General features: G+C 44.3%; 1 protein-coding gene across 3 annotated transcripts in view; it reads left to right on the top strand.

Annotated features, from left to right (window-relative positions):
- Nucleotides 1-20600, top strand: part of FRAS1 (Fraser extracellular matrix complex subunit 1) — a 453363-nt gene that overhangs the window by 406114 nt on the left and 26649 nt on the right. For all 3 annotated transcript variants that reach the window (XM_013978814.3, XM_084972579.1, XM_021100604.2), the window contains 8 exons: nt 507-654; nt 5981-6186; nt 9274-9430; nt 11864-12064; nt 13854-14041; nt 15417-15692; nt 17483-17715; nt 19710-19870. In XM_013978814.3, coding sequence (XP_013834268.3) covers nt 507-654; nt 5981-6186; nt 9274-9430; nt 11864-12064; nt 13854-14041; nt 15417-15692; nt 17483-17715; nt 19710-19870 — 1570 coding nt within the window. The remainder of the gene's footprint in view (nt 1-506; nt 655-5980; nt 6187-9273; nt 9431-11863; nt 12065-13853; nt 14042-15416; nt 15693-17482; nt 17716-19709; nt 19871-20600) is intronic.

Below are 20600 nucleotides of genomic sequence, written 5' to 3' on the forward strand. Positions count from 1 at the left end.
CCTAGTCTGGGAACTTCCATATGCCGTGGGTGTGGCCCTAAAAAGCAAAAAAGGCGAAAAACAAACCAAAAAACCCCCAAAAGAACAAACTTAATTCTTCTACAAACTGCAAATGACATTTTCATCATCTAATATCCAGCACCACAGAGTTAGGAGAGAAACTGTGCTTGACTGATGTAAATATCTAGAAACAAAACACCTAGGGTTTGTGATGAAGAGATTATCATTCTATGGATTTTAAAAACTTGCTTTAAGACCACCAAAAAAAGGCAAGTTATCGCCTTTGTGTTCAACTCTCAAAGGCAAATGAATGTTAGGTGATGAGCATTAGGTAAGATTTGCTTTGACTTTTTCTCTCTTTTTTAGTTTAAAAAAAATGTATGAAGGTATAATTGACATATAACATTGTATTAGATTCAGGTGTACAACCTCCTGCTTCAGTATGTGTATGTGTTGTGAAATAAACCCCACAATACGTCTAGTTGACATCCTGATTTTTCTTCTAGTATTGCACCTTGACAATCTTGGATGATACTCAATATCCAGTCATTGAAGGGCTGGAGACGTTTGTGGTTTTCCTCAGCTCAGCACAAGGAGCCGAACTCACCAAACCCTTCCAGGCTGTCATTGCAATTAATGACACATTCCAGGACGGTAAGCCACTGGGAATGCCAGCGGGTGGCTCAGACCCACTTTCTGTTTTTTCCTTAATGTCCACGTCTGTGACACTGAAATGCATTCCCGTTTTCATTAAGGACAGGCATGCACACCCTTTTACAGAGAAGTATGGGACAGAAATAATCGGTCATGTTTCTGGCACTCAGCCAGGCACAAAAAAGATGCACAGGCATACTCTGGAGATACTGTGGGTTCAGTTCCAGGCCACCACATTAAAATGAATAATGCAATAAACCAAGTGAGACAAATTTTTGTGTTTCCCAGTGTATAGAAAAGTTTACACTATTTCGTAGTCTGTGAAGTGTACAATAGCATTATGTCTTAAAAATGTACATCCTTTAATTTTAAAATATTTATTGCTAAAAAATGCCAATTAGTGTCTAAGCCTTCAGCAAATTGTAGTCCTTTTACGGTAGTCACATCAAAGATCACCGATCACAGATCACCATGACAAATATAATTACAGTGAAAAAGTTTGAAATATTGAGAGCACTAGCAACATGTAATGCAGAGATACCAAGTGAGCAAATGCTGTTGGAAAAATGGCGCCGAGACTCGTTCAACACAGAGTTGCCACAAACCTTCAATTTGTGAAAAAAAACAAAAAAACATAGCATCTGCAAAGTGCAGCCAAGTGAGGTGTGATGAAATGAGGCATGCTTGTCGTAAGCCTTGGCTGGGCTGTGTCCTCAAGAAGCTCAAGGTCTCGTTGAAGGATCAGACCCCCAAACAGAAAAAAATAGAATATATTATGAGAGCTCCCGTCATGGCACAGTGGAAATGAATCCGACTAGGAGCCATGAGGCGTCGGGTTCGATCCCTGGCCTTGCTCAGTGGTTGAGGATCCAGTGTTGCCGTGAGCTGTGGTGTAGGTCGCAGACAGGGCTTGCATCTGGTTTTGATGTGGCCGTGGCGTAAGTTGGCAGCTGTAGCTCTGATTAGACTCCTAGCCTGGGAACCTCCATATGCTATGGGTGTGGCCCTAAAAAGCAAAAAAAAAAAAAAAAAAAAAAAAAAAAAAAAAAAAAAGAATATATTATGCTAAATGATCAAATAGTGCCATGAATCCAGGAGTGCAGGGCAGAGGCGACTGAAAAGTAACTACATGTGGAGGAATCTTAGATTTCACAAAGGAGGTGATACAGAAACACAGTCTTCAGGTGTGGTAGGAATTTAATGAATAATAAAAGCAAGTTTTGTTAAAGGGAGAGAGCAGTATATGTAAGGTATAACATTTTGCAAGATGCAAATCTGAAGAACATTGAGGTGCTTGCTTTTGCTTTGAGCCCAGCAGGAGGTGAATGGAAGGAAATAGAGTGGAAAGTCAGCTTGGAGTCAAGTTCTAAGTGGTCTTATGTTCCAGCGTCAGGAACTTGGCGGTGAAGGGTCACAGCAGATTCTGCAAAGCAGAGGAGTGGTGTGATTTTCGTTTGAGGAAACTAACACTGGCCATCCTGGGGGTAACGTGCAGGAGTGAATAGACACAGACAGGTACTTGAACAAAAATGAGTCGTCATTGAAGCGCTGACCTAAGTAACATGAGGATGAAGTAACATAGATGATCCCAGAGGAAGGAATCTGCAAACCTATGCCGGTAACCCATTGCGTGTTCACCATTTACTTCTGTTGGTTGCCTTCCCCTCAGTAATTGCTGGCTTTGGTTGATTCCCTTCAGTGTGCACATTCTAGGGTAGAAGGCTCTCTAATTACATTATTGCTAATCCTCTCCAACGTGTGTAACTGAGGTCAAATAACTGAAGATCAAAAGAAGAGATGAGGGAGCCAGAGTTAAAACCCAGGTCTGTTCTATGTGAGTCCAGCCTTCTTGTTTTATTTATTATTGTTGTTGTTGTTATTATTATTATTTTTTTAGGGACACGCCCATCGGATATGGAAGTTCCCAGGCTAGGGGTCGAATCGGAGCTGTAGCTGCCGGCCTACACCACAGCCACAGCAACGCAGGATCCGAGCCGCATCTGCAACCCACACCACAACTCAGGGCGACACGGAATCCCCAACCCACTGAGCAAGGTCAGGGATCGAACCTGTGTCCTCATGGATGATAGTCGGCTTCGTTAACCACCAAGCCATAACAGGAACTCGCAGCCTTCTGGTTTTATACTTTACCATGTTGACTTTTCATCTTGTGGTTTTAGCTGGCTACTGCCGTCTATATAACAATGTTTAATGTCACTCAAAATGCTTACAAAGTCAGCTTTCAGCCTTCCAGAGTGATCTTAGCTTCCTTTATCTTTCTCCACTAGGCTGATTTCAGGCTCTTCAATCATCTAAGTAGCTCGTGATCTCAGAACATTTTCTGTTTTTTCCTTTCTCTTCGGCTCTGATACCTGGAATTAGACTTTGGTATGGGCATGAATGATGAGCAAAGCAAAAAGGCCTTGTAACAGCCTGTATGAACTGTGTCCCACCTACTCATGAACTCCAAGAACCAAAGGCAAGATTTTTCCTAGATCGCAGACTTAACTGTCACCCATAGAGAGGCCACAGCATTCCAGGCAGTCGGTGTTTGCACTCACTTTGTCAGTTACTGAGATTAGCAGGTAACAGCATTGGGTGACACTTTCCATGCTTGAAACTGGCTCTCAGCCCTGGGAGTTCCAAAAGAATAGAGAGCAGGGTCCCACCATCTATTTCAGGACACACGACTTATACAGATAAAGAGATAACTACCAGTCAGTGTCCCCAAAGAGGTGTTGACAGTAGTGCATGATACCCACTGGGAGCCTGGAAGCCTTTGGGGAGTGGTTTCCATTTCTCATTCATGTGCCCCATCCATGTCAAAAAAGAAGGGGTTCACAGTCGGGTATGACCGACCCCCAGGGCCAGCGCCCTCCTACTCCCTATAGAGATCGCAGTGCCCAATAGGGCTGTGGAAGGGATGGCAGGATATGACGTGTACGGAAGCCCTTAACACAATGCCCGACCCGGGCTGGACCCTTTCTGTGTTAGCCATGACCCTCCTACCTGTGTCTCTCCCTGGAGCCACCCATTGCCCTTCCATTGTCTCTGCCTGAATCGCCCACTGGACCAGGGCTCCTTAAAAGCAGGGACTCTTCCCAGAAGACAGTCATGAGAAGCATTCACCCTCTTCTCTTTCTTTTCTTTCCCTTTTCCTCTTTTTTTTTTTTTTTTTTTTTTTTCCAGTGGATAGGCATGGGAGTAAGGGTTAATATCAGTCACATAGAGAGAAAGGAGTCTTTTACATCGCAAGAGGAATCTGGGGTTGATTAATGCATGACAAAACCCAAACATTTCCACTTTAGCTTTTAACTTCTCCACTTGATGCCTGTCGGACAGCAAGAAAAATCAATCCAAAGCATTAGATAATCTGCCATGAGCAGAGGTGCTTTCTTGCTGGTGTTGCTTTTTACCTGGCAACAAGCTTCCTTCTTGTCCTCCCACACAAGGTCACGTTGTTCCCGCCCACATTTTAACAGCACAGACGGTTATCCTGGATGGAAAGAACCCCAAACGGGGAACACGCAGGGCCTGATGCCAAAGTCATTCATCTTCTTTTAGGTGTGGCGTTCTTTTAAGAGGTGTCTTCTGAGTGTTTTCTTTAGTCATAAGTGGGAAATGTTGGGCGTAGCTCTGATAATGGATATGTTTTATGTTTGCTAGTGCCAACAGTCCTGAGTAGTGGGCAGATTGGAGGCAAAGAGAGCTTTCTGCATATTGGCTTGCTGAGAGCTTGGTGCTCAGCCCTCCTTCCTTCCTTTCAGGTTGGCTAGGGCACATCCAGGACAAGCCAGGAGATAGGTGGCTATAGCTTAGGGTCAGCTGCCTGCAGCTCCAAGGGCTAATTTGATATATGAATGAATAATTCCCTCTCTATATAATGTCCATTAAGAAAATAATAACTGGGAGTTCCCACTGTGGTTCAGTGGAAACAAACCCGACTAGTATCCATGAGGATGCAGGTTTGATTCCTGGCCTGCTCAGTGTGTTAAGGATCTGGCATTGCCATGAGCTGTGGTGTAGGTCGCAGACACAGCTCGGATCTGGCGTTGCTGTGGCTGTGGTGTAGGCTGCTGGCTGCAGCTCAGATTCAACCCCTATCCTGGGAACTTCCATATGCCGCATGTGCAGCCCTAAAAGCAAAATAATAATAATAATAATAACTGGCAGTCAACAAAATATTGATCTTATAAGAGGACATGTGTTAATTACCAAAGACATTGTAGGAAGTAAGGAGGAAAAACTGATCCCTTGTATTGAGAAGCTTGGAGATAGGGTGCAATACACACCATAATCTAATAATTCCTACCAAAGTCTGAGTGCCTGTGTGTACCAGATACTGTACTGAGCACCATGCATACACAATCTCGTTAAATTCAATTCTCTCAATCATTCTAGTTTGGTATTAACATTTCCAATGTACATATTAGAAAACCCCAAGGCTCAGAAACTCTTAATCACTTGCCCTATATCATACTCCTAATAAGTAGCAGGGCTGGGAGGGAAACTGATTTTACTCCAAAGCCCTTGCTTTTAACCACCATGGCCATGGTCCCTCCCTAAAGTCAAATGAGGCCATGTGAGTCGCTGAAGAGGTAACCCTACAGCAGTGGCCACAGACTGGGGCCCACTGGCCAGATTCAGCATGTGGGTGTGTTTTGTTTGGCTTCAGTAGGTGTGGCCCATATGGAACTTTTACTATTTTACTATTTTAATTGCTTGTTATTTTTAAGTTTAGAAGATATAAAAATGCAGGTCTCTGGCTCAGTTGAACACCCGATCTGCCAACAAAAGTATGAAGCTGAGAGACATCACCCTTTAAACATGACCTGCTCTTTCCTCTTTACCAGAGTCCCCCCTCTTCCCTATTGCCTTCCTGGCTTAGGACCAATGTGAGCGACCATGTCTCATCAGGCTTGCACTGCTGTTTTCCTTTTTGTAGCCTTAGAAGGAGCATGAACTTTTCTGGGTACTCAAGTCTCTATCCAGGTTTTTCTTATACCTGGCTCGTTTCTCTACTTGCATCTCCTGTCCACATTTGAGATGGCGACTGTACCCCGAAGCCAAGCAAAAGCAGGTGCAAACTTGATTCATTCTATTTTGCTAGAACTACACTCACAGTACACTTCTACACAAGAAGTTTCCTTGTCCTGAGAGCAGCAGCCAGGCCTTGAAATCTGCCTACCACCTGTGATTTCTCAGCCTCTGATGGCCCTTAGTGGAGCCTTCCTGCCAAGTGGCTGCCGAGAGTCCATGAGGGCTACGGCCACCTCCCTCAGCCTCCCCGCTAACAGTGCCTCGGTCTTTCCTTCTGCTCACCCAGTGCCCAGCATGCAGTTTGCCAAGGAGTTGCTCCTGGTGAAGGAGAAGGAGGGCGTCCTGCATGTGCCCATCGTTCGGAGTGGAGACCTGAGCTACGAGTCGTCAGTGAGGTGCTATACGCAGGGCCATTCCGCTCAGGTCCTGGAGGACTTTGAGGAGAGAAGAAATGCAGACTCTTCACGGATCACATTTCTCAAAGGGGAGAAAGTAAGTGGATTCATGGTGACTGAAAGATAAGATTCTCTCCTTCTGTGGTGCCTTTATTTGTCCGTAGTGAAGTCATTTAGACAAAGTCTGAACATCCTAGGAATTTTCTGATTAGTTGTTCATGCTTTTAACAATTTTGTCTCTTCCATGTGGCTGTCTGCTTTGTCTCCCACTTACAAGCCAATACCTGCATCATTGGTTGAGCTGGGATATTTAGATGAGGCAGAGCGTTTTGGACATTTAGCAGAAGCAAATGCCTGGGGACTTCTCATATTTGAAATTACATGGGAGATGAACACACTCCACTCACTAGTGTTCCCTAGAGAGGGAAGAGACACTTCTCTAATACCTGGGCTCTTGTTCCAGGGCAACATACATCCGTGTATAGGACCCATAGTACAGAACGAAACAGGCAGATGTTGAGCAGATTCAAGTCATCAGAGTATTCTCTTGGCAATCTGATGAAAAAATAACACAGGTGAACACAAGATCTCCTGAGAAACTCCAGTCACTAAGTATGGCTGCATCAAAATCAAAGCCTGCAACCTCGGTGTGTGTCCAAAGCAGATATTGAATGGGAATCATATGTCCCCATTAATGGATCTGATTGTCAGATGGTCGAGTTGGTTGTACCCCTTGGTTCAAGGCACACAGTCCCCACTGGTTAGGTCAAGGCCCTTCTCTTCTTTGGTTGATTTATTCATTTTATTTTCACCCTATTCTGCAGCTCATTCCCCTCCCCATCTTGGAGCTCATCAAGTGATTGTGTTTCATGTGCATCTTCTGTTTTGTGTTTGTCTTTTAAAATGCGTATTGTTTGATGTATATGAGCTTTAATTCATAAAACTGTTATTGTGTTATATCTTTTTCAAACATTTACCGTGCTTACTCAGCAATACGTTTTAATATCTGTGCATGCCATTTATATGTACTTCTAATCTCTCGCTTCAGACTGTTGCATAGTATTTTGTGATGTTCATTCACTATCTTTTACCCACTCACTCTCAGCAGTAGACAGTAAGGCCCCTCAGGGGTGGTGCCCAGGCACCTTCCATCAGTGCTCTGGTGCAAATCCCATGCATGTCCATTGGCATGCCTGTCTGGGAGTTTCCTTGGATACATGCTCAGCAGCAACATTTTTGGACCAGGGCATGAATGTGCTTAATTTGAAAAAATAACGTCAGAATACTTCCTAGGATGTCACTAGCAGGACATGAGGGTTGTTGTTAAAACCCTACAAACTCTTCAACACTTAGCATTATTCATCTTTCAGTTTTTACTAATCTGCTATGTACAAAGTTACATCTCAGTTTAATTTGCATTTCTCTCATGAATACTGTTTTATATGCTTATTAGTTCATTGAGTTTCTGCTTATAGAAATGTGTTGCTTTCATCCTTTGTTCCTTATTTTATTGAATTGCTATCTTTTTCTTACTGGTTTGCAATACTTTCTTATGTATTCTAAATAATAGTCCTTAATATTAATAATCCTAACTATTAATATTAATCCTTGCCAGTTTTAGGCATTTTAGGTCCTAGAAACAAAGTTTCTTTTTCTGTCACTTATCTATTACCTTTGATCTTGGTGTTTTTAGGTGAATGGAAATCTTCGATTTTGATATATTCAAATGTATGAAAAATTTTTGCCTTATCATTAGTTCTTTTAAAGTTTAGCTTAAGAAAACTTTACCCATCCCGAGTCACCCCCAATTCTTCCTGCATTTATCTCTACCACCAAAAAAAGCAATAGCTTCTTTCTTTGTGGCTCTCAGCCTTTGATACATTCATGACTCATAAAAGCTCTGTCTCAGTTATGTATTTTACGGGAATTTTACTGGTGGCAAGTTGAAACACATGTTAAAAAACACACATAAGTACTGTGAATGTCATCTTCAGCTTTGAGTCTGCATGTCTGTATTTGTTTTTAAGTTCAAAAGAAGATTCTCTGCCTATCCAAGAGACAGTTTGTAAGTTAATAAAATTATAAAGAAAACACAGCTTAATACTCTCTCTGGTACCCACATGGCAATCTATCCTTCATAAGCACATTTTAGAATCTTCATCTTCTTGTCTTGCTAAGCAACATGTCTTTGGAACTTGTCATTCACTAGAATGTCTTTTTTAAAAAGATATATTGAAGAGTCATTACTAAATTCATGCTTTCCATAAATAAATTCTTATTGTAAGAAAGATGTAGTAGTGATTGGGGCGGGAGGGGGCATGCTTCAGGAACTTAAAAGCCAGGTTAGCAAACCACATGTAAATGTCCCCAGAGACATCTTCCCTCTGTTTAGTAGGATTTAGAAAGTATGACAGGGAACCTTGTTATCCATATATCCTTTGCAGTATGGTAGTACAGTGAATTTTAAATGTTTCAACTAAAAATAATCACACTTCAAACCACATGACTCTACTATCAAGGCTGCTCTGTTATCTAAGAGTTCTGACCTTATTTTGTATTTTCTTAAGAAGACAGTCCTCAGTAGAGAATATTCAGTTTGGGAAGCACTTGACTTCTTTCCGTCAAACTGGGATTTAGACTGAATTCTCAGACATTCAGTTCCCAGCTGTTTTCAGATGAGACACCATTTGGCAGCCCGTTTGGGAGTTCTGCAGCTTTTCAAGGTGTCTTTAGCCTCGCAGGAAGCCTTTCCAAGTGCTTTCTAGGACTATTCAATTTTCACAAAGAAAAAGGGACATTATTCAGCTCTCCAGGAAGTATAATCCATATGTTAAACTCCATCAGAAATCTACCTATCATAACATGTACAAATGTGGAGGTGAGCCCAGGCAAAATGTTCTGCAGGTGCTTCTTAGTGATTTGTTTTGTTGCATTAGTCATTCATAACTTGTGACCAATAACTCAACATGGCTTGGAATATTTTATACACAGATAAGTGGGTCCACTCAGGCATGAACTGTTAGACTTAAACATTCTGTTTTCTAAATGAAATGGTTTGGATCCTTTGGAATTTATGTTGACTCTTTGAGGCTGCAAAGAAGAAAAACTCATTTCCTATGGAAAGCCAAGCTAATGATTGCTGTCTTCCTGCAAAGATTCATTTGTCTTGTGCCCTTGACTCTAGATGAAGAACTGTACTGTCTATATCCATGATGACTCCATGTTTGAGCCTGAAGAACAGTTCAGGGTCTACCTCAGCCACCCTCTTGGGAACCACTGGAGTGGAGCCAGAGTCGGAAAGAACAACGTGGCCACCGTCACCATATCCAACGATGAAGATGGTAACAGGAGAGATTGCCTTTAGTTGTTCTGAGGTCAATGGGGCATGAACTGATGTTTTACCAATACTATAATTATAGGTGAAAGCACTATGAAAGTGTCTACCCATAACAGTCTTGGAATATTTATATAAAACGTTACAGCAAATGATCCCCCTCTACAGAGCTCCAGTTTTTTTTTCTGTCTTTTTAGGGCCTCACCCGTGGCATATGGAGGTTCCCAGACTAAGGGTCTAATAGGAGCTGTAGCCGCCGGCCTACGCCAGAGCCACAGCAGTGCAGGATCTGAGCTGCATCTAGGACCTACACCACAGCTCATGGCAACGCCAGATCCTTAACCCACTGAGCAAAGCCAGGGATCGAACCCACAACCTCATGGCTCCTAGTCGCACTCGTTAACCACTGAGTCACGACGGGAACTCCAGAGCTCCAATATTTTTAATTATATTGTTCCCTACACATCGCCAAGAGATAAGGAATGAGTATGGTTAAAATTTAGGACAGAGACACTGAGGCAGATAGAGAATAAAAACTGTTTAAGTCACTGCAATTCAGGAGCAAGATTGGAAATACAATCAGAATCAGTTGAATCCAATGAACTGATTTAAAACACTGCCACCTTCCTGGAAAGGTCTAATTTCTCAGTTCTCTCTAATTGATTTGGCCTCCTAACCTAAGAAAGCTTAAATTCTTTAGTCAGATGTTAGCAAGGAGTGGCCCAGGTGCCAGAGAAAACAAAATTTGTTTCAAATAAGGACGTCATTGTTTTACTCAAATAGGTGTTTTAATGAATGGAGAATAATACTACAAATAGTAATAGCTATTTTCATTGAATAGTTCCTATATTATCCCAAGAATCATTCTAAGCATATTATATTATTTCATTTCATTTCATCCTGACAGTAGCCCCTGAGGTAAGTGTTATTATCCCTGTATTATAGGTAAAGACATTGAACCTCAGCAAATTATATAATTTACGCTTTTAGTTACACAGCTGCATGAAGAACCTTATTTTATTAGTTCTGGAATCTACATGAGTCAGTGGGACTCTTAGGGTTTGTAATATAAAAACAGGGGCTAATTTGGGCATTGGAAAAACATCCAAAAAGCCAGCATCGAATTTGAACTAGCTTCTACCCAAAGAGACTCAGGTTCAGACCCTGAAGTCAAGCTCTCCTATTCACACAGAAAACCCAGCGACTGAGCCTCAGAGAGGCAACAACTTCACGCTGTGTACAGTGACACCTCAGCTTCAAAAAGCAGACATACGAAAACCTTTGTCGTCTCCAACGAGGCTTATCTTCTACAACTAGGAAGCATCGACTTCCTGAGAGAGAAAGAGGGAACTGAACCTAGAGACATCAGATATTTCTGAAAAAGTCTATAATGTATTTTAAATGGTATAAGATTTGTAATTGCTCCCAGTTTTTCCATCTTTTTATCTCACTCTCTCTACCACTACACCTTCCCCGTCCCCTTGAGAACATACTACAAAACAAAGCGTAGTTTGCTATAAAAAAAAAAAAACAACAACAACAATGAATCATTTCATAGCAATGAGAATAGTGCCTCAGATCAGATTGTGTTAGGAAACTTTGTGTTCCTGAATTATCCTTGTAGCCAGTCACTAAAACTGCACATTTTTGTAAGAGCTGCACCCGTGGCGTATGGAAGTTCCCAGGCTAGGGGTCGATACACAGCCACAGCCACACCAGATCTGAGCCACGTCTGTGACCTACATCACGGCTTACGGCAATGCCAGATCCTCAACCCACTGAGCGGGGCCAGGGATCCAGCCCAGGTTCTCATGGATACTAGTCGGGTTCATTACTGCTGAGCCACCATGGGAACTCCTAAAATTACACATTCTTAACTAAATAACCTGTGAGAAGTTAGGAAAAGCTAAACGTGGGGTTGGGTGGGGTGGGGTGATGAGGGGAAGGAGGATTCAGAGGATCAAAGATAAGAGATGAATTTGGTGAATAAATGTAAGCAGTTTTAAGTGAAACTCATATCTTATAAATGAAAAAGAGTTGATTCATGCAATCAGTCAATAGGTATTTATCAAGGACTTACTGTGTCTCCATTCCATGATAAATTCTTCAGGTTTAAAAACCTGCTGTGAGCTGTAATGCCTAGATGGAAACTTGGACGGCAAGCATTTCCAAGTACTTAAAAATATTTCCCCCATTATATTGTTTGTAATAAGAAATATGTGAGAAACAACACTTGCAGAATCACAAATAAATTCCTTTCTCCGAAGTATTGCTAAGGGGTGAATACTGACTGATTTTTATGACTTCAAGCCCGTTTGCCTTTGTGTTGTTAACGCATGTGAAAAATTCCTGCTTGTCATTACAAGGTGTTTTCAAGGGAGTTGGAATTCTTTTTCACTTTTTCAACCTGCTCTTGTTTTCCTAAACCTCATTTCCTTAGCCCCCACCATTGAGTTTGAAGAAGCTGCATACCAAGTCCGGGAACCCTCGGGGCCAGATGCCACAGCCCTTCTTAACATCAAGGTGATCCGCAGAGGGGATCAGAACAGAACATCCAAGGTTCGCTGCAGCACGCGGGACGGCTCAGCCCAGTCTGGTGTGGATTATTACCCAAAGAGCCGAGTCCTGAAGTTCAGTCCTGGTAATTGAGTGCCAATCCAAGTTGTGCTTTTTACTTTATTAAGAGAGGCAGGAGTTCCCGTCGTGGCGCAGTGGTTAACGAATCCGTCTAGGAACCATGAGGTTGCGGGTTCGATCCCTGCCCTTGCTCAGTGGGTTAACGATCCGGCGTTGCCGTGAGCTGTGGTGTAGGTTGCAGACGCGGCTCGTATCCTGCGTTGCTGTGGCTCTGGCATAGGCTGGTGGCTGCAGCTCCGATTAGACCCCTAGCCTGGGAACCTCCATATGCCTCGGGAGCGGCCCAAGAAATGTCAAAAAGACCAAAAAAAAAAAAAAAAAGAAAGAAAAGAAAAGAAAGGAAGAGAAAAGAGAGGCAAAATCTTACATTTGAAGAAAGGAATGAGCAGAAAAATGAAAGACATATATTTCCAGTAGCACAAAGTTATTTAGTAAGCACACCTTTGATTTGTAGGAGTCTTTAAAATTTTTAGTGAGCAAAAATGGCATGGAAAAAGAAAAAGAAGTGCCTTACTTTAGAACATCCTACGCATTTTGGCTCATTCAAAAGGGATTTTTTTCTTTTTTTAATTGTTAGCCTATGATTCGATTGAGCAATCGGAGCATTTGATTTTTTAAGCATATACATGACAGTATCCTTCAGCAAACATTGGGACAAACCACAGTGCTGGGTGCTTCAGGGATCACTAAACCCAGAAGGACAAAGCTCCGTGCTCAAGGGGTTTAACATCTACTAGGATATGCTATGCAGATGAGTCAGGATAAGAGAGAAGGATGGGATTCAGGTCCCAACTAGCTGCTTAACTGCCTGATGCATTTATTTCATGGAAGGTATGAGACAGAGGAATTGAGTTGCATGCTAGGCTTTTTCACAGAACATTCTGGAGCAGTGCAAGGAGAAAAGGCTGGCTTAGATGGAGTCAGAAGTGGGTGAGAGTGATGCAAGTCCTCTTCAGAGATGTCTTGGCAAGTGGAGGGAGAAAAGGACCCCCTTGGACATGGAGGGGCACCTCTGTATGTCCCTGTCACACCTCCTGGAGTTTCAAAGGGCTTTCAGCTCCATTCCACATGCATCTGGATGGTGTTTAGAGGGAAGGAGGAGGCGCTTCCTCCACACCCTCACAAGGACCTCTCTTCCGAGTGTCTTAACCTTTTCCTTTTCTGCAGAAGGATCTGGGGGAAGGTAGGGCTTGGAAGTAACCCAGCCCAGATGTCTATAGGAGGGGAAGAAGGAGACCTTAACTATTGCCGGGGGTGTCTGCACCTTCCAAGAACAGCTTTACAGAAAAGGGGGTTGTTCTGGGCTCTAACCCTCCCATGCCAAGCCGCCAAACCTTACTTCGTCGTCTTTGCAGACATGCGCTTGGTGGGTAGCCTCTGAGCTATTGCTTCTTGGGAGACCGTTTTGAAGGATCTCTGTGTACAAGCCCTCCCAGCTACACAGGGGCTCATGCCTAAGTGTAAAGGGGAAAGAAAAATTAAGTAAAAAGTCTCATAACCAGGATGGAGTGTATTTTGGATCATAGATTTTTATTACTGCCAGCCAGTGTCAGACAAGGGCTATTAATCCTCATATAGAGTTGAATAGTAAATCTGCAATACGGAGCCTCCACTGCAGGTGGAATTTGGCCTGTAAAACAGATTCCTCCTCACTTGAGATGGGGCTAAAGTGATTAGCAGCCCCTGCATTTATAGCAAACTTTTGAAAGGAAAGGGCATATTTTTACCTGAAGCCTGACTTAAGTGGGTCACTAATGAGGGCCTTTCCTCTCTTTGCTCCGTCCTTGGCCAAGGTGTGGATCATATCTTCTTCAAAGTCGAGATCCTGTCCAATGAAGACCGGGAATGGCATGAGTCTTTCTCCGTAGTCCTTGGCCCAGATGACCCAGTGGAGGCAGTTCTTGGTGACGTGACCACTGCCACAGTGACGATTCTAGACCAGGAGGCGGCCGGGAGTCTCATCCTGCCAGCACCACCCATTGTGAGTTGCTCAACCCAAAGGATCGCTGCTTTTACGACTTAGTGATTTGATAGGCAGGACTTGCAGTGCTGCATGTCTTCATTTTCCTGACACAGTGGTTTTCAACCAAGAGCGAGCACTCCTCCCCAAACCCCTCGTTCCCATCACCTCCAGGGGACATGTGGCAATGTCTCGTGACCTTTGTGGTTGTCATGACCATCACACTTGCTGCTATTAGCACCCAGAGGGCAGGGATGCTGCTAAATGTCCCACGATGCCCCAGCAGCAGAGTTACCTGGCACAAATGTCAATTGTGCCAAGGATGAGAAACATTATTTTGAGATTAGGGTGAGACCAAGCCATGCTGATGCCTTAATCTGATAAAGACAGAAAGTACAATACAACTGATCTTCTCATTTCTTTGGTGGGACCTTGAAGAGTAAAAAAATGCTACTACCCCATATCTATTATTTTACATGCTCACCACACACCGAGAACTAAGTGTCTGCAGAAATGTACCACCCAGCCTCTCAGCTTGGGGACGAACAGGATGAATGGGCCAACTCTACAGTTAGGAGGAAAATGCCTGGAGTGGCCAAGGGAATTAACCCATTGGTTAAACTGGGTTAAATAATGAAGCAGTCCAAATAAGTCTGATAACCTCCCCTGACTCCTAAAGTAAAAGGATCATTTGCAAATGTGTCTCTTCTTAGACCACGAAAGAAATGTATTACCTTTATTATATCTATTTTGCCAAATGTGCAACTGCGTACCATTAACCATTCAACGCAACTTTAGTAAACTGCCTTTTATGATATGGTTTTGGTTACAGTGCACAGGGGCAGGCCAGTATCTTTCACATGAGGGAATAGGGCTCCGATTTGGGAACGAGACCAATAGGATAATAAAGCTCGGGAGTTCCTGTCGTGGAGCAGTGGTTAAGGAATCCGTCTAGGAACCATGAGGTTGCGGGTTCGATCCCTGCCCTTGCTCAGTGGTTTGAGGATCCAGCATTGCCGTGAGCTGTGGTGTAGGTTGCAGTTGTGGCTCGGATCCCGAGTTGCTGTGGCCTCTGGTGTAGGCTGGTGGCTCCGGCTCCGATTCAACCCCTAGCCTGGGAACCTCCATATGCTGCGGGAGCGGCCCTAGAAAAAGGAAAAAAAAAAAAAAAAAAAAAAAAGATAATAAAGCTCTTAACCCAGGGGGAGAGGATCTTCTCCATCATTAAGGGTCTGCAGTGTCTTTCAGAGATGTCTGAACAAGCCTTGTTAAGACTTCTATATTTTAAAGAATCCCTAGGAGTTAAGTGCTTTCGAGGATCTCTGGGGAAGGGAGCCTTATTCTCCGACTTTCCTATACCCCCACCCTGGCCTGAAGCTTTGTTGCTCCTCTGCAGGTTGTCACTCTCGCTGACTATGACCACGTGGAAGAGGTTACCAAAGAGGGAGTCAAGAAATCCCCCTCCCCAGGCTACCCGCTGGTCTGTGTCACCCCGTGCGACCCCCATTTCCCCAGGTACGCCGTCATGAAGGAGCGCTGCAGCGAGGCGGGCATCAACCAGACCTCTGTGCAGTTCAGCTGGGAAGTGGCCGCCCCCACTGATGGCAACGGGGCCCGCTCTCCCTTTGAGACCATCACCGACAACACGCCGTTCACCAGCGTCAACCACATGGTAGGTCTTTCCTGGGTCTGGTTGGGGCCAAGAGACCTGGCATTTCTCTGTTACTCTGGCTCTATGAAATTCCTCAAGGTCTTTGCGTGGCATGTGGAATAAAAATAAATAAGCAAGTGCACGTGCACCCACGGTCTTTGATCCCTGCATATAAGAAGAGGTGATCTGGTGCAGTAGAAAGAGAACTAGGCTAGTACTCAGCCTGTTTACAAACTCAATTCTGCCCGTTTTTAACTATGTGACGTTAAGAGTCTGGAGTTCCTGTCATGGCTCAGTGGAAACGGATCTGACTAGCATCTGTGAGGACCCAGGTTCGATCCCTGGCCTTGCTCCGTGTGTTAAGGATCCGGTGTTGCCATGAGCTGTGGTGTAGGTCACAGACACGGCTTAGAGCCTACAGATTTTTCCCTCTTCGACCCACAGTTTGTTTTCACTTTAAGTGCCTCGGGTGGGTGGGGTCACAGCGGGGGAAGCCGTGAGATGTAAAGATAAAGCCTTTGGATAAAGCAGGTCACTCAGGTCCAATGTCTTTGACAGCTTATTCGGAAAGGCCAGACGATTAATTCTTTTGCCACCTAACCTAGATCAAATTTAAATTATCTTCTTTTTATTAAAAAATGTAAATGGAAAGACTTAACAGCTTATCATTTCCTAAGTATTTAATTCTTTGTTCAACAAAACCATGAAAGGGATTTGATCTGATTAGAGCCAAATATACATTTTTAACAGGTACCAAATACCAAGATTTTACCTTAAAATTCAGTCTTCCTTCTTGCAATGAATGGGCGACTACTACTTTTTCCCCAGTTTCCTTTGCCCTATCTTCATTTCTTCAATTATGTATTTACTACCATCGTAGTGTATGCATTTCTGGTAGATGCCTCGGATCCCTTTTGAACAAAGTCCATGTATAAGTAAATAAATAAATAAAGTGTTGGCAGCTAATTAAAAAAATTTTAATGGAAAAATCTTCTTTAATTATTAATGGACTTCAGTGAAAATTGTTTCCATGAGTGGAATTTATAAGTTTGGATGGCTGCTTTGCGGGAGGTCCACGGCACACAGGACTAACTACTCATTAGTTTCTCTTGTTTCATGCTTCCCTATGCATATGGTCTCATAACCTAAAGGGTTTTGGTGACCTATGTGGCCTCTGCCTAGACTGAGTTAAGCACTCTTATGGATTCTGTATGTCCGGGAGCACGGAAGCATCAGTAGAAAGACTTTCAAAGGCCTGGAGGTGTCAAAAGCCAAGTTCTCAGCCTCACATCTGCGTGTTAGCGTACCCCTTGCAAGGCATGTCATAATTAGGTGGGAGCTGAGGGAGGGCACAGCAGAAGGAAGGAAAGAAAACTAAGAACTCCTAGAAAAGAAGTATCTTTCCTCTGTGTCCTGACGCTTCGCCCTCAGCAAGAGTGACTTGGAGGCCAGTCAGTCTTGCTGGAAGGGCTGAAAACCGGTTAAGTGGTTCTGATGGGGAACCTAACATACAAATAGAACAGCACCATCCCCGGGAAGCCGTCATCTCTGGGCTCTTGGTCCACCTCTGTCTACTTACCCATTGCCTGACTGACCACCTTGGGCTATGAGTACTCACTGCTCTGCCCCTAGTGCCTGGCTCCTGGTAGGAAGTCAGTACTTAGGTGGTGCATGGATGGATGGATGGATGATGGATGGTCTTCACAGATTACCTTGGCCCAGGAATGGGTGGTGTCATATCCAGAAGAAACCGTGTGAGGAGCTGTTGAAGTAGTGTACACATTTCTCAGGCGCCTGATTCTTCCTGGTAGGTCCTGGACAGCATTTACTTCAGCCGGAGGTTCCATGTCCGTTGTGTGGCCAAGGCTGTGGACAAGGTGGGCCATGCGGGGACCCCCTTAAGGAGCAACATTGTTACCATCGGAACAGACAGTGCTATCTGCCACACTCCAGTAGTGGCTGGTACAGCCCGAGGCTTCCAGGCTCAGTCCTTCATCGCGACCTTGAAATACCTGGATGTCAAACACAAGGAGCATCCCAACAGGTCAGGCAAGAGGCGGCCTCCACAAAGAGACGACAGCGATAATCTCCAGCTATGCTTAGCATGTTTTCTGGGTGGGACAGATCAGTGAGTGATGCTTCTATAAAATAAGAGCGGCGATGAGTGCTTCAGATAAAGTTTATGTTCTCTGAAGGCCCCCTAAGATCTGGCCGTTTGCCTCTCTCCCTAGACTCATTTCCCCACCTTGTCACTGTCACCTGCTGGTCCACTCACAGAGCATCACCCAGGGCTTCAAACTGGCTTGGGTGCCATGCCTCCACCCTGTGGCTGCTCCTGGCTCCCACTCTCCCCCCGCCCCCTTTCGCTCAGTGGTGATAAATCCAACTGTCCCACTATCCTAGCCCAGGGCATCTCTTCTAGGAACTTTTCCATCACCTCCCCCAATTTAATTTGGGAGCTCTTCCTTCCAGCTTCTCCGGCATCAGTGCCTGCCTCCCTCAGTCATGATCATTATTCATTCTCTGTCCCCACAAGAGGTGATGATGGCAGGGACCATGATTATTTATTTTGTAACCCCTCTGCCCTAAGATAGGGCTTCTTGGCACCTAAGAGGCACTCGCTAAATATCTAGTGAACAAATGAGTAATAACACTGTGTAAATTGTAAGTCACTGGGCAGATGTGCTTTTATTTTTTTTCCTATGCCGTCACGATTTTGATGGAAGATGGATACTTTCATTTTTGCACAGCAAAAAAAAAAAAGAGGAGAATTTGCATATGTTGTACACATTCATAAACCTCATAGTATGTAAGTGCGTGCCTCTATGAGCAACCAAGTTCAGAGAAAGGGGTTCATTTGCATGAAAAAACAGATTTGAATGTGGAGCCAAGACTATGCAAATCCTCCTTTTTCCCTGGCAGAATAAGGTTGATTTTTGTTAAAAAGAAGAAACTAGGAAGTGCCTGGGGTTACTGCTGACCCCTTCCTAGTGAAAGAACCATCCTGTTTATATTCCAAGGTTTGGATTCCTCTTTAAACCATGGGTCTTGTTCTGAGAGATTGCTGCAGAAATTCAAAACGCACCCTCAATAAACATGCTGAAAATTTAAACTTGTACAAAGAAAAAAAATGCAGCCTCTAAGTACAGTTCTGTGGTGTTGCGCTCTTAACCAATATTTATTAAGTCGTATTTTATTTAGAATTGTATACTACAGGCTCTAAAGAAACAAACAAACAAAAAAAAAGTGAAAGAAATGGTCCTTTGCCCTCTTAGTGGGGAGGCAAGATAAACAGAGTCGGAAAACCTACAAGAAAAAGCAACCATATAAATAAGTCACAGATTTCCTGGTACAAAGGCAACTCAAATCCTGAAGAATGTAGCTCCAGAGAGCTGACTGCAGACCGAGGCCAGTGAGCGCTGGTGGCCTTGCTGGAACGTGCAGAAAGAGAGAGAGGAGGAAAGACTCTTTCATTTGAGGAGAGACCTATGAGTAGTGAGATATTACTATTTCTAAGATATGTTCCAGGTGGGGACACTGGCCTTAGAGTTTAAGAGCTCAGTGACGTCTTTTGGGCACAAATACTTAAAAAAAAAATATGTGCCAAACCCTACCCAACCTCCACAGACACTCCCGGTGACAGAGAAGGGCAGCAGTACCTGCATTAGTCACAGGGCTTCAGCTCATGCGGAAACAAAGCTTCCCATTTAAAGCAGAAGAAAGCTATAAGGTCATTTGTGGTTGTGATGTTCTCTTGTACACACAAAAAATCTAGGATTCGCAATTTTTATCAGTCCTGAGTCTGGAGGATCCCCTTCCTCAGGGCGGGGGGGCGGGGGTGGAATGTGGGGGATGGGCTAGCCCTACCTGTACATCAGACCCTCACCTTCAGAGAGAAACCCTCCATGGGAAGCTTCAGGAAACAAATTGGTAGATTCCCTGGTGGAGACCAGTTGAGTTATGAGAAAGACATGTACCCGTTAACTGCTGGGAGCGGGCACCTGAGTAAGCACCTCTTCCCACCCTTTGTCCTCTTAGAATCCACATTTCAGTGCAGATCCCGCACCAGGATGGAATGCTGCCGCTTGTCTCCACCATGCCGCTGCACAACCTGCATTTTCTACTCTCCGAGTCCATCTACAGACACCAGCACGTCTGCTCCAACCTCGTCACCACCCGGGACCTGAGAGGCATCTCAGGTGAGGGAAGGGTGCCCTGCTGGTTTGCCCGGCCCCGTGCAGTGACCCTTAGGGATACGGCTAAGTGAACCCTGCTTTTCGTGTTTTCTGGTCTTCAACATCTGCATGACTAGTGGATGTCCTCCTTAGCAAGCAGCCAAGCAGAGGCAGCTTGGACAGTGAAGTGAGTAGGAAAACACAAGGACCCGGAATCAAGCTGACAGGTTCAAGTCCTTATTCCATTCCCTGTACAACTGAACACAAATAGCGGATCTCTCTGAGCCAGGTGCTTTCTTATCTATACCATGAGGATAACAATTGCTACCAATCTGGGGCTGGAATGCATCAACATTTTTAAAGCCCCCGTCGTGGTAAATTTTAGTTCGTTTTTTCTCCTCTATTGGGATCCGTGCTCTAGAATTCCACTGTCTTGGCATTTTAGAAAGCTCAAGTGCAGATGTTAGATGTTGCAAGGTGGTTCTCCTTGAGCAGGAGCTGAGGTGGAGTTTGGGGTGCAAGCTGTTTATTAGGGATCAGCATCTCCTAAAAGGAGGCGAGGATGGCAGGATCAGGCGGGATCGGGGGGTAGTTAGCAAGCAATGGGACGAGCAAGCCATCACCAGCTCTGCCGGGAGCCCTGAGGAGAGCCCATCCATCCCACTTGTCCTACTTCAGCCCCAGCGGACAGACCTTTCTACCCCACTTTGCTCAGTCACTGGACACCAACACTTGAGCTAGAGCGTGACCTTGG

This window comes from Sus scrofa, chromosome 8 (assembly GCF_054392235.1).
Source record: "Sus scrofa isolate SSC_HxYL_T2T_F1_AM1 chromosome 8, Sscrofa_HxYL_maternal_Yorkshire_Landrace_v2.0, whole genome shotgun sequence".
In the NCBI taxonomy this organism is placed as follows: Eukaryota; Metazoa; Chordata; class Mammalia; order Artiodactyla; family Suidae; genus Sus; species Sus scrofa.